Source organism: Anopheles aquasalis, chromosome 2, assembly GCF_943734665.1.
Source record: "Anopheles aquasalis chromosome 2, idAnoAquaMG_Q_19, whole genome shotgun sequence".
Classification (NCBI taxonomy): domain Eukaryota; kingdom Metazoa; phylum Arthropoda; class Insecta; order Diptera; family Culicidae; genus Anopheles; species Anopheles aquasalis.
The window spans coordinates 68,223,147-68,235,646 of NC_064877.1; the positions used below are offsets into that span (position 1 = coordinate 68,223,147).

General features: G+C 48.5%; 3 protein-coding genes and 1 non-coding gene across 4 annotated transcripts in view; all 4 read right to left on the bottom strand.

The window, feature by feature from the left end:
* LOC126572059 (uncharacterized) overlaps positions 1–6,303 on the bottom strand; it is a 13,873-nt gene extending 7,570 nt beyond the window's left edge. The window contains exon 1 of the mRNA XM_050231081.1: positions 6,010–6,303. Coding sequence (XP_050087038.1) covers positions 6,010–6,076 — 67 coding nt within the window. The 5' untranslated portion in view covers positions 6,077–6,303. The remainder of the gene's footprint in view (positions 1–6,009) is intronic.
* Positions 6,304–7,919: 1,616 nt separating this feature from the next.
* Positions 7,920–9,571, bottom strand: LOC126570040 (lipid storage droplets surface-binding protein 2-like). The gene is made up of 3 exons (XM_050227492.1): positions 9,233–9,571; positions 8,627–9,064; positions 7,920–8,557 (listed from the first exon to the last, which is right to left on the bottom strand). The coding sequence occupies exons 1-3, from the start codon at positions 9,396–9,398 to the stop codon at positions 8,163–8,165; spliced, it is 999 nt and encodes a 332-aa protein (XP_050083449.1). The 5' UTR covers positions 9,399–9,571; the 3' UTR covers positions 7,920–8,162.
* Positions 9,572–9,735: 164 nt separating this feature from the next.
* The window catches only part of LOC126569611 (dyslexia-associated protein KIAA0319-like protein), a 5,727-nt gene continuing 2,962 nt past the window's right edge, over positions 9,736–12,500 (bottom strand). Inside the window, exons 4-7 of the mRNA XM_050226832.1 lie at positions 12,248–12,500; positions 11,947–12,181; positions 11,706–11,873; positions 9,736–10,901 (exon numbers count right to left, since the gene is read on the bottom strand). The exon at positions 12,248–12,500 is cut by the window's right edge and continues 53 nt beyond it. Of these exons, the coding sequence (XP_050082789.1) occupies positions 10,702–10,901; positions 11,706–11,873; positions 11,947–12,181; positions 12,248–12,500 (856 nt within the window). The 3' untranslated portion in view covers positions 9,736–10,701. The remainder of the gene's footprint in view (positions 10,902–11,705; positions 11,874–11,946; positions 12,182–12,247) is intronic.
* LOC126573671 (U5 spliceosomal RNA) lies at positions 11,015–11,136 on the bottom strand. The gene has a single exon (XR_007608155.1). It is a non-coding gene; the product is annotated as a U5 spliceosomal RNA (small nuclear RNA).

Genomic DNA, 12,500 nt, shown 5'->3' on the forward strand with positions numbered 1-12,500 from the left:
TCAATGCTCCAATCTTGTTTGGGCGCTCTGTTTCGACCCACAGCTTGCCAGGTGTCCCCATGACAACGGGTGCCCAACAGGCCGAACTCTCCCGCTCCCGATCGAATGATGCGCTCCGCTATGTAAATGAAGATTTAGGTTCACACCGAACGCTCGCGGGTGGCCCACACCATCGCACGTACAGCACGCAGTCCCGCGTCACCATTTCGCAAAAACAGATGTTGCGTTTGACTAAAAATATTATGATTTAAAAATAACCAACCTAACCAAACCAAAACCAACACAGAAGCAGGTTCCATCTGCCATCTAGGCCACCTTGAGCGAACGGACACAATATGATGATCCTGGGTCGCTGTACGCACTCGCGCACGGGGAGAGGAAAAAATGCTGGGTGCTGCGTGCCATGCCACGCTGGTGCGTTTATGCTTTACGCACATATATTGGCAGCTAGCGTGCCAGAGAGATCCGCATGGTCAATGATCTTTCTCCGTCGTGGTGTTCGGTTTGGCTTCCATCAACTACTGCCACGGGTTAGTTGTTACTGACGTAGATTCCTTTTTCGATTCGGCTGCTGCTGCTGCTGCTGACACTTGGGGGAGTTGAATCAAAGCCCTTCCTCCACGCCTTGGAGATCGCTTGAAAGGCAGCAGCACATCACAGCACAGGTCCGATAGTCACACAACACACCCGAACACCGTCCATCGAAAAGGGAAGCACATCCATCCTTCATCATCGCGTCTTTTCGCTCGCTGGGTTTTGCTGTATTGCTTTGAAGGTAGAGCAAATATTGACTGATTGTTCAAGGTTACCAACACAAGGCGAGGGCGAGGCAGTTTGATCGCATAAACAAAGACAACCCACTATCGGTCGCTTCATCCATCCGCGATGTCCGCGATTTACTATGGAGCTGTTGGTGGTGCGTGCGGATGTAACAATCCGAAACGGCCACCAACAAAACAAACATACAGACACACCGGGACCATCGTGCGCACCCGGGGAACCAGCGTGTCCTTAGCAATTCAAATGATTTAATGTAACTCGACAGCTACAGCGCGATGTGAGGCGAGTATTACACCATTATGTCATTTGGATATTTATACACCACCCACCGGTTTTGTTTGAACATTTCACATTTCCAATGGTGATCCTCCCTTGGGGCGGGAGGGGGTGCGATGAAATGCAGCATAAAATAGTTGATTAGCTACCCATTCCAGGCAACGTCAGCAGCAGCAGCAGCAGCAACAGCGGTGAGTTAAACGATGAGCATAAACTATCATTTTGAAGCAAACTGGGTGAACGAACGAACCACCGCCGAATCAAGCATTAAATGCCGAAGTTTACGAACATTTAATACCGTTCACACAGCGTTGCTTGTAACATCCATAGACAATGAAAAATGGCGCCATCATCATCAACATCACCAGGAACAGTTCCTACACCATGCTTTCACAAAACATTAGAAGCGTATGATGTTCGGGCGTTGTAACCGATGGGGCGGTGTACAAACAAACAGCATTTTAACAATAAATCCACGATTATCGTCACCACCACAGACGAGGCACCACCGCACGGAAGGGTATGTAAACACACGGCGCCACCGACCGTCTAGAAGAAGGAGAACCGAGCACGTTGCATGTGTCTTTGCATATTCCCCACATCCCCCAAACACCAAAATCATCGCTCCGCCTGAACGCCACAAACGCCGTTAAAGCGTCGACTGCCATTAGCACGCCTTTCGCGGGCGTCCTAAATGCTCCAAATGCTTAACGATGACGTGAATCCGTGGACCATTGGCGTGCGGTAGTGTTTTGGAGAACGCCGGGCGGGAAATTAACCAATCCCTTCTCCATCCGTACACAGCACATGGTCGCTGTTGGTGCTGGACAGCTTTCAAGGAGTGGCGAACGCTAGAAACATAGTTGCTAGAACGAACTAGCACAGCGCCGTGCTGGTGCGTGCCCTGGAGCCAAGAAGAAATCGAAACCTCATCGCAACAATCGCCAGCAAACACACGCACCATCGCGAAAAGCCCGTGAAAATCATTCACAAAGTGGTGATTTCTGAGTGATTAAAACGTTCCGCAAACCGGGAGTTGGAACCATTTGGTGCCAACGTTGTCGGATCGTTGCGTTTTGATTGACGTCGATCGAGCGAGCGAGCGATACGAGACGGACGGCTTGGACATTCCTTGCAGCTGGCCAGCCGTGCACCACGATTCATAATCGATTAAATTCCGCCGACGAACGATTGGAGGAGTCGTCCTACATACCACGTGCGACACACATAAACGATCGCCACCTGATCCGATCTTGACGGTCGCGCGAACGGTGACACAATAGCGGATGGTCTCGTGTCGTGATCGCTCATCAAACGGTGGGGTGGTGGTGGTGGTGGTGGTGGTGATGACCCTGGAAACCGCCCCGCCGGCCGACACCACATGTCGCTATCTCTAGCGGCGGTAGTGCGTCGGCTGCAGATGGATCACCAGCACCACCCCGCGACAACCCATACATAATACATAATGAGGGGAGGGTTTAAAGGGTGTGTTGAAGCGCTGATCTGGAGGAAACATGGACTGTGCTACAGCTGCTGTCCTGTCTGCTGCCGCCTCTCTAATGCAATCTCAATCACATTCCACAAAACAGCCACCACCGTCCGCCTTTCATTCCACCCTACTATATGTTTCTTTCCGAAATCGATGAGATCACCCACGCCAAGGTGCGGGCACGTGGAGGATCCTTCACGGACAGACGAACGCACGCACGCACGCACGCACCACCAACGCGTTTAATGCGTTCGTAAATCGTTGGCACATTTTTGAAGTCGCGATCATCATCGCTTTCGGGATATGTGGTGAGGACGCGTGATCGTTCGGGGGACGCGTGATCGTTGGCCAGTAAGTACCGAACAATATGACAACAAGAAAGAAGAAGAGGAGAAGAAGAGTCGGTGGAAGCACATCAACAAAAAAAATCATAATCACTAATCATTAGGCCCCTTTTGTTTTGTTTGTTGTCCCGAGAGAGTGTGCGCCTGTGTCTTGTGTGTGAAGGTCGAAGATCTTCCACAATTGGACAACGCGACACAATTTTACGCGATGGCACACAATGGCCACACACAGCAACTAATCGGCACCCATCCATTGTGTCCCTCTTGGTTGCCGGAGGAGCAACAGTGCACAGATTAACGAATAAGACGCAAATAATGTCACGCGAGTGGCTCGGCGTGAGCGCCGTTTAAAAGCGCCGGAAGTAACTAAACGTCAAACAATTTTATGCTCCCGCCCACCCCGCCCGGGTGCTGGACACAATAACAATGATAAGACGGGTGGCTGGTGCGGCTCCCTGTTCTCCAAGATGTAAATCCACGTCCCTAATTGGAGGGACGCGCTCTCCGGTCTGCTGCTGGGGATGCGTTTTACCCAATTACTTAGCAAATGTCTCTTTAGTGTGAGGTGGGTTGTTGCTTGTACCGCTGTATGTCACGTTAGGGGTGACATCATCATCACCATCCACTGTACGATGATGGCCAAGGGTTCTCTCCTACTCCGAGCAAGCAACCGACGTGGTAGTGTGGCTAATGGTGGTGTGCCCTTCGTGTGGCCAAGGCCATACACATTACAACGTCATATGCCGTATGCTCGCGTGAAAAACCAAAGTGGAAAAAGCTTACTCTCGTTGTCGCACCCTCTCCCTGACCGCGAGATATGTGAGATGTTACTACTAGCGTGCTAGCACGCGGCGTTACTTTTCCCGCATTATTAGATCCTTTGACAGGTTTGGTCTAAAGTCATGAGGTGCTGATACAGCCCTTGGTGTGGTCTGGAATTAAGGTTGGACGCGATCTCCTGCAGCATGGACTCGCTAAGCAATATTGGCGTCAACAGACACGCACACATTCGCAGAATTGATCTCTACCTGCATCTGCACTGGACAGATAAAATTAAAATGTATCCAAGCAACCGAGTGCAGTACACGATCGGTCAGTAGTAGACACCAGCAGGCCGCACTTTGTCCGCCATTTCTATCCAATAACGCGCAGCTAGTGCGAGGTGGTATGATCAGGTTTTTACAACACGAAATACACAGACACAAACACCACACACCCACGAACGATCGCAAACAGGGGGGCCACACACTGCAGCACTAACTGCATCACCTTGACGCAATTAATGCACACTGCAGGAGCGCGTGTGTCTAATACTACGGCAATCCATTCTCTGCTAAGCAACCAAACGAGACTAGTGGCCACGAAACGACCTTCTTCGCTCTGGAACGAATGCAAGAAATTACTTATTTCATTTCGCTTTATCACGACTGTGTCCCGGTCACAGTTTGGCGTCGTCGAATGTCTTGAGTCCAACACTGTGCTGTCCAATCCAAACGCCCTTGCCTGTCTGCCTGCCTGCCTGCCTGCCTGCTGGTTGATCTTTTGATCTTGAATTTTAGCTAATTGAATTCATGAATAACCATCAATATGCCAGATATATCCAACGTATACCCTTCCGCAACACGTCTCTGGAACTTTCGTAAAGCGACTGCCATGTCCGCTCTCTATGTGTCTCTTCCCCAAGAGTTGTTGAGCTCGATCATATTTACAGGAAATCCATCAAGTGGCGCGTCGCATGGGCGCACACAAGAATGTTTGCCCGAATCTCGACGATCGACCGCGCGCCAAGCCCTCACTTGTTTCCCGATCTTTTGTGGTTGGAATGTGCGTGTAGCGCCAACGGGAAATAGATTAAATTTATCGTTAATTAATGTCATGCTCTCCCAGGGGCGGCATAATCCGCGTTTTGCTTGTGCCGCAGGAAGACGACGGACTCCGAGAGAGCGAACGCACCCACCATATTTAACCGGACAACAACAAGGAGAGGAATGGGGAGGGCAACATAACACAATAAGACCCTTGACACTGGTTGTTGTATGCCAGCGCTATCCCCGGTGGTTCTGGTGCCGGAAGGCGTGCCACGACGCCATTATCGCGTGGAGATAGACAGACAGCCCGACCCCCTTAAAGGGAGCGTTTGGGTGATGCGCTTTTAATTGATTGCCTCTCCCCGTGATGCTGTTGCTGCTGCTAGTGCACTATCTTCAAGGCATCATCGAGGCGGCTCAAGTACCCGAAAAGAAGAGGTTGAGTAATACGATTTGTAGAGCAGCAGCAGGCTTTCAACACTTCAGTGCGGTGTGTCTGGTGGTGCGTCTTGGAATTAGGTTCCAGCCCCGAAAGTAGTGGCAAATGGTAAACAAACAACGCACAATAAAACGCCTTTAATGAGCTGTCAACAAAGTGTGTGCGCTCATCGAGAGTATAGCACAACACCCCGTCGTCTCGTCTCACTTTCGTCGTTGTCGATCGATCCTAAGCCACGGCACTAAGTGCTGTGGGTAAAGGGGGAGTTTGTGTTGTCTCTTTGAACGATCCAAGACGGTTGCCAAAAAGAAGGCAACGTAAAGGCAGGCTAAATTGGTTCACGACGAAAAGACGGGCGTGACAGTTGTTCAATCATATCCGGTGAAGGGGGTACATTCTGTACAATCACTCAGCCTCTGCCTCGAGAACAATCGATGGACTGGCGTATGTGGCGTGTGACTTCGCTGCCGTTAGGCGTGATCGTCATATTTTTGGAGGATGCTTCTCTCGATCTCTCCCATCGTACCACAGCAGTTTTCAACATGTGTGTTAGTGCTCCATAATTCATTTTTGGTGAATCGAAAGTGTGTTTTCATCACCACCTCCTCCTCCGCGAGCGACCGCGATTGATACTCGAAAGTTGCGCCGTGACCGCGGAATGTGTGCCCAAAGTTGAAGTGGTACTTTGGATCATCGAGCAAACGCCCCTGGCGAACCGACACATCTAACGACGCACGGTCAACGCATATATTTTGATCACTCCCCGACCTTAAGAGTTTCCTCTTTACACAATTTTACATCCTCTCGGAGACCCCCAAAAACTAACGCTCTCCACCACGAGATCACTGCACAACGGCCCGGACCACAACTTACCTGACTGGAAATCAACCAGCAGCAGAAACGACGCAACCAGAAACGCTGACACGAATTTGATCGCCATAATGCTCCGTTTGCAGTTGGTGTGGTGTGGATTTGGACTAAAACTTCACTTGATCAACGCCACACAAAGTATGTGATCGTTTATGAGACACAAGCTGTGGTCACTAAGTAAAGAAAAGTAGAGGAATTTCCGAAAAAAAAGGCGCGCACGGTTTCCACGACGAATGGCGGATCACGAACGAATTGTGACTGAGACGAGCACCGGGACGACACGTGCGAACAGTCCGAGCGAAGTTTGAAAACTGAAAAAACCGACCGTTGATCGGTTGAAGCGGACGGAGGGATGCCAGCGATTGTTAGAGGCGGTGGTGGTGATGGTGGTGGCGACGTGCGCATGGCGGCCACGATCCGAAGAGAGCGTTGTTATGACGCCGCATGATGGGGGGCTCGTTGCCGACGAACCACGACGAAAACGAGTTTGGCGCGCCGCTGTTGCAATGTTGTGTGAAGGGAACAAATGGACAACCTGAAGAAGGAAAAAAACACGCACAATATTCGATACTCAACGGCATGACGAAGAATACGTAAATGCGAAATAATAAACCCATAAACTGCTGCAAACAGGGACCAGTTTGCAAGAAATCTTCTCTCTATACTTTATCTGAAAAACTTAATACGCACCGGACCGGACACCACGAGGGATCGTACAGCGGCAGATCGTACACGCAAAATCCATTTATCGATTCTATTTGTCTATTTTACCAACCAATATTCTCGCGTTCACAATCGGCACCACACAATTTTGCTTACCTTTTGTTTCCTCTTCGCTGGGACACGGGCAGCGCGGGGATGGAGATGCGTGAACAGGCCCTCTACGCACTTCGTCACAAGTGGAGGAAAGGGTGGGGGGGAATGATGTAATGGGTTAAAGAGTTAGAGAAAGACAAAAGAACAACAACAGCCGAGCGAACAAAGAAGACCCCCAACATCGTCGGAATCCAAGAAGACCGCGCAGCGCGCTGTGTTTGCAAGCGAACCTACTTTTGGGCTCCGCGCCAAATTGCCACCGTGGTTGATGATCTTGAACGCGGTCGAAGGTGAAGCGCAGGAGCAAAAACCTCAAAAAACTCTTTCTTCCCTTTCCATTACTCTTCGTCTTTCTGTTCCAAGAAGAGATCAACTGAACGATCGGTGCTCGGTGTTGCGATTTTGGCGTTGGAATATTTTTTCGCAGCGAACCCTTTGCGATAGTTTTGCTTTCGGGATTTTGCGGATTATTTGTATGAAGACACGTATGGGAATAACTTGGTTCCGAAAGACTGTTATTACAGTTTTGATTAATTGTGCTGCACTCTTAGGAGTCACAGAGAAGAGATACAAAACCAGCAGAGAAGCAGCGCATTAGATGTTCTTGTTTTTGAGGGATTCCTTCGTACAAATCAGACAGTGACGTTGGAATGCCAGTCGTGATACAATACTTAATGGCTTTAAATTCGCCAATCAACGTTTGGTCGCAATCAGCTTGATGGACGCGTTAAAATCAGTCGGAAAGCGGGGCTCGTATGATATTCCGATTTCAGAGAAACGCTGCAGTACCAATGAATCTATAAAATATTTAACAGTGGAGTAAAATCTTATCTCCAATGTCAATATTTTAATTGAAATAATTAAACAATGAAAATACTATTCACAGCCCATATGGCCACACCGTGGTCATGGCAGCAGCAAGGTCGGGCCCTACTTATCAGTTCGCATTTACAATGCCTGCTGCGATAACCTAGCACACTTCGAAACGATTAGGTGCGGGGAAAAACGTATTAATCGCAATCGCGATCGCAGCAGCCGAAGGATTAATCTCGAGTCCTTTGTAAATTTTGGGGACCACTTAGAATCGTGGCCAATCATCGGTTTTCCATTTTTTATTGATGAAACGTAAGCAAATCGAGCAAAACATAATATTACACTATTCAGATGCCCTGCATCTGTATCTCGTATCCTCCCTTTAGAGGTGAACTCTAATCCGATCGTCGTGTCGAACATAAACTAATCTTATTTTCCCTTCTCCTCGCTAGGGAACAACAACACATCACTTGTGGTGCAAATCATCCGAGATTCTTAATCAAAAAGGACAACACAGGAGAAGCTTCTTACTGTTGCTTTTGTTGCTTCTGTTGCTGCTGTTGCTGCTGCTGCTTGGGGATGGTGGTGACGACCGCCGTTTTCGGTGCGGCAGCCTTTTTCGGTGAGGCAACCGTTTTCGGAGAGGCAGAGGAGGAAGAGGAGGCAGGGGTTGCAACAGCCGCGTCACATTTGACAGAGGTGTCCGCCTTCACCATCGAGTGCTTCTCGTTGACAAAGTTAAGGTACTGCGTGAGGCGCAGAACAGCGATAAGCGTGGCGACGTAGTCCCGTACATTCTGCAAACCCAAAGATTTAACGCGCTGCGACACGGTATGATAGACGCGGCAGGCCACCTTGTTCGATAGCCGGCCAACCGTCTGGACCGTGTGCAGTACCGGATCCTCCTTGGCGCCCACAGGTGCTGTGGAGAGAAAGAGAGACAAGTGAGCAGGATAGTTGGATGACGGATGCTAAGATACACTCCACGTACAGTTAGTGTCCTCCGAGTCTTCATCCGTCTTGGGGAAGTAGTAATCGAGGAGCCGCTCAGCAACGGAAGCCGTCGTGTCGATGCCGTTGACGGCTAGGCACCCGTACTGGGTGGCCAGCACATCGTTGGCCTTCCGCCACGACAGATCCTTCAGCGAGGTAACGCGCTGCTTCGAGGCGGACCGCAGCTCGCACACCCGATCGATGTGCGGCTTCACTGTCTCGAGGACACGCGTCCGGGCCTGCTGGTAAATGTCGGCCGGTTGCTCCTTCAGGATCGGCGCATTCACCTCCAGCCGATCGAGCACGTGCACCAGCGTCTGATCGACAAAGTGCAGCGGACGGTCGAGGCGCTGGACAAGCGGTGCCGAGATGGTTGCCGCCTGGCACACCACGTTCTCCGCCATTCCGAACGCCCATGTCAGTACCCGGTTCGAATCTACGTAACGAGAGGGAAAGAGAGAAGAAATGGAATGTCGAATCAATCAGGCTCCTCCACAGACACATGTGGATGATTTTGGCAAAAAAAAATGGAGAATCCGCCATCAAAAAAAGAAAGCCAAAGCAGACGATACCGAAGTGGCAAAAAGCAGCGAGGAATACTTACCTTTTACCCGTCCGTATACCATCTGGGTCTGCTGCCAGGTGGCGTCAACCACCGGTAACTCCATCATTCGATCGATCGTCTCGAGATGCACGTTGCCGCTGGGCAGCGCTACCGATGGCTCGGCAGTAGTATGCTGACCATTGTTCGTTTGTACTTTTAAAGACATTTTACGATGATTTAAAGGAATATTTTTTAACACAACAAAATAGAAGTGCGGTGGAAGGACACACTGGGGTAGTACAAAATGTACCAGTGATATGTAGTTAAACGCACGCACAAACGATAAGGGGAAGAACAGAACGTGCTTGTTGTCTCTTCGGAAGCCGGAATTGGAAAGAACGGTTCTCGATCAGTACGCGATCACTTTCACCGTCTCTACACACAACTCTACAACCCGAGCACCAAAAAACTGAGCTACTTAGATTGCCTCGCGACACCTGTGTTTAAGTGTGTAGATAAAAGACGGTGCTACGGGAAAACAAAAAAACGCAAATTCGTTTGATGGCATGCAAAACCCTCTCAGCGCTGGTTTATTCATGATTTGATTTGTTACATTTTTCTCATCGTTTCACTTTACTCAGTACAACCTCACCTTACGACTAGTGCGCACGTGTTCTTCCGCTCGTTTTGTTCCTGTGGCAAGATCAGAATCGAAAAAATCGCACTCCGAGAGGTAAAAAATGAGGATACCTTTTATATGCTCCATGTCTGGCCCATCATCGTAGATTACAACAACAACGGTACACGCACATCCTTTCCTTCTAATACTGGTGCATCCTAGTCCCCGATCAGGAGCTTATTTAGTATGCATTGCACATGGCTCACAGTGCGGATCGATCGCAAATTTGGTCATACTGTCGACGAGCACCGATTCTTTTTTCTCACAGCCCGCCGTCCGTGTCGGTATCGGTCGATATTGTTAAGAATAGTAAGGGCTCGCGTGCTGTGTGGTGCCGTGCATTCCTCTGGCGACACTAGTTTCATAAGTACACTCTACGCTACTGGCTACTTTCTTCATTCCCCGGGTGTGCAACTCATTACTGATGAAGGATGCTGTTAATGCCTAAATTATAACGCACCAAAATCGCAAGAATCAGAAATGTATGTCCTCTCTCTCTTTCTCTATCTCTCTTTCTCTGTTCGATGGCATTTGAATCACAATCGTTATCGGAGAAGTATATTATCACTGACTAATATGGTGTGGGTTTATGTGATCTGTGCGTTGGAATGACTGAATACTTTGACCAGAATCACGTTTCACGTGGTGCCACGCTCATTAAAAATTAATTTAAAAACAAATCTCGTTTCACTGAAGCATTCGTTTTGTCGCATAGAAAATAGATTAATTCTAATACATCGATCGATTAGTGGTAAATCACTGCAAGCTGATAGGAACGTATGTACGTGGGTGTGTGTTATGTGTATTATAATTCTCAGACTAGGGAATGACGAACGCGCCGTGGATCCTTTCAAGCCTTTATGCGTCGTCCAAGGCGTGTTACACCGTACTTGGGGTGGCCGGTACCGTTGCCACCGTTCCGTAGCTCGCCGTTAGGTATGCCTCCGTTTCGTCCAACCGGTAGCAGCCCATTATGCCGTTGAGAGCGGCTCTCGAACAGCACATCCGAGTCGGTCTCGGTGTCCGAGTTGTTAGGTCCCGCACGATTGACTGCAAAGGATAAAGAACCAAAGGCATCAGATATAAACAACACACAGATATAGGTTAATCAGGAAAGAAATTTTCCTTTTCCTTCCAAGTTCTCTTTTCTTAGGATTAAGGCTCGACTCCTTGCGGAATCGAGACGACAAAAATTTCATTTAGACTCATTAGAGTATCCCTCTCCACGGAAATCTTTAGTAAAAGGCGAAAGATTTATTCGACAACTGAAGAGAGATCAGAGTACCTTCACCAAGTCAGCCAGCGCGTAGCGACTCTCGACAAACATGCACCACTTGCGATTGATAGCCTCGACACGACTCATAGGCGCGGCATATATTCTCGATTTTAATCACTTTCGCAACGATTCTCATCCAGCAAGAACATCCGAAACGATGATACAAATGGGGAAAATGGAATGCATGATCACGATTGTTAAAATATTTCGATATTTCTTCAAAAATGGTAAAAGTTAAAGTTGTTTCACGGCGTGGGCCCGGCAAATTTTGCACCCAGGCCACGCTACACACAACTGTTTGACAGCAGCGACAGGTCTGACTTTTGTAAGGTTCTGGCAGCTGGTGTAAGGCTCTAGTTTGTAAAAAATCCAGTCACCGTTGTTTTTCGCGAATTTTGGTTTTAACTGAATAAGTTTCTTTAACTGAATAAGATAAATAAATAAATAAAATAAATAAAATATTGACTGTACACGACAAGTAGATTGGAAAAGTATACGATTAAATTGGGAATTTGTTTGTGTTTGAAACAAACCTATGCTTTTGAAAGGATATAAAGAAAATTCGTGCGTTTACTCACATGAAGGTAGTTCCTCATCGTTGGTTTGCAGCAAGGAATACTTTTGCGGTTTGGGTCTGGTACGCGGTTTCGGCGTGCGCCGACAAAGGCAAGTGATACCCCAACAAATGCCGGACAGCACAAAGAATACTATCAGCACGCCAACAATTACATACAATATGGACCAGTCTGTAATGAGTGGGGACGATAAGAGTCAGTTGGAGAAATAGTACATTTCATACAAATAACGCTTCCTACTTACCACAATTAGCTTCGGCGATACCCCAAAAATAAAAGATATCGGGCATCCAGAAACTCTGGCAAATACACTCCCGTGTTTCCGCATTGCAAACACCGTGACCAGAGCAATCGTTCTGGCAAACCGTAGTGCGGATGCCCACCACCGACGTACCGAGTATGGTGTAGTCACGCCAAAATTTTTCCTTCAATATTCGCTCCACTTCCAGCGCTGGTATCACTTCCACCTTGTCCTTATCCTTTCAAATCAAATGTAAAATCATTAGGAAATAGACTGGCAAACTCCACTTGCCAACAGCTCTTACCTCAAGGCCCGTCTTTCGCTCGACAAAAAATACTATGACCACCTGGCCGGTTCTGGGTTCCACTTTAAGCTCCCGAACCTGTACCTTGGCCATGTTATCCCCGATAAGCAGAGCTAACTTTTGCTCGATCGAATCCAACTCGGTTGCTGTTAGTACGGTCGCTTCAGTAGTTATCGTCACCTCGACCAGGTTCATCAGCAAAGGATCTGGCCTCACAATGATGCTGACCGTGTCCGAAGCAGATAAACCTTGT

What these genes read in the sequence shown, in the direction of transcription:
- LOC126570040 (XM_050227492.1), bottom strand. Translation starts at nt 9,398, where the DNA reads ATGTCTTTAAAAGTACAAACGAACAATGGTCAGCATACTACTGCCGAG. An exon ending in GGTATACGGACGGGTAAAAG is followed by an intron (nt 9,065 to 9,232) that starts GTAAGTATTCCT and finishes CTCGTTACGTAG; the next exon opens with ATTCGAACCGGGTACTGACA. An exon ending in AGACTCGGAGGACACTAACT is followed by an intron (nt 8,558 to 8,626) that starts GTACGTGGAGTG and finishes TTCTCTCCACAG; the next exon opens with CACCTGTGGGCGCCAAGGAG.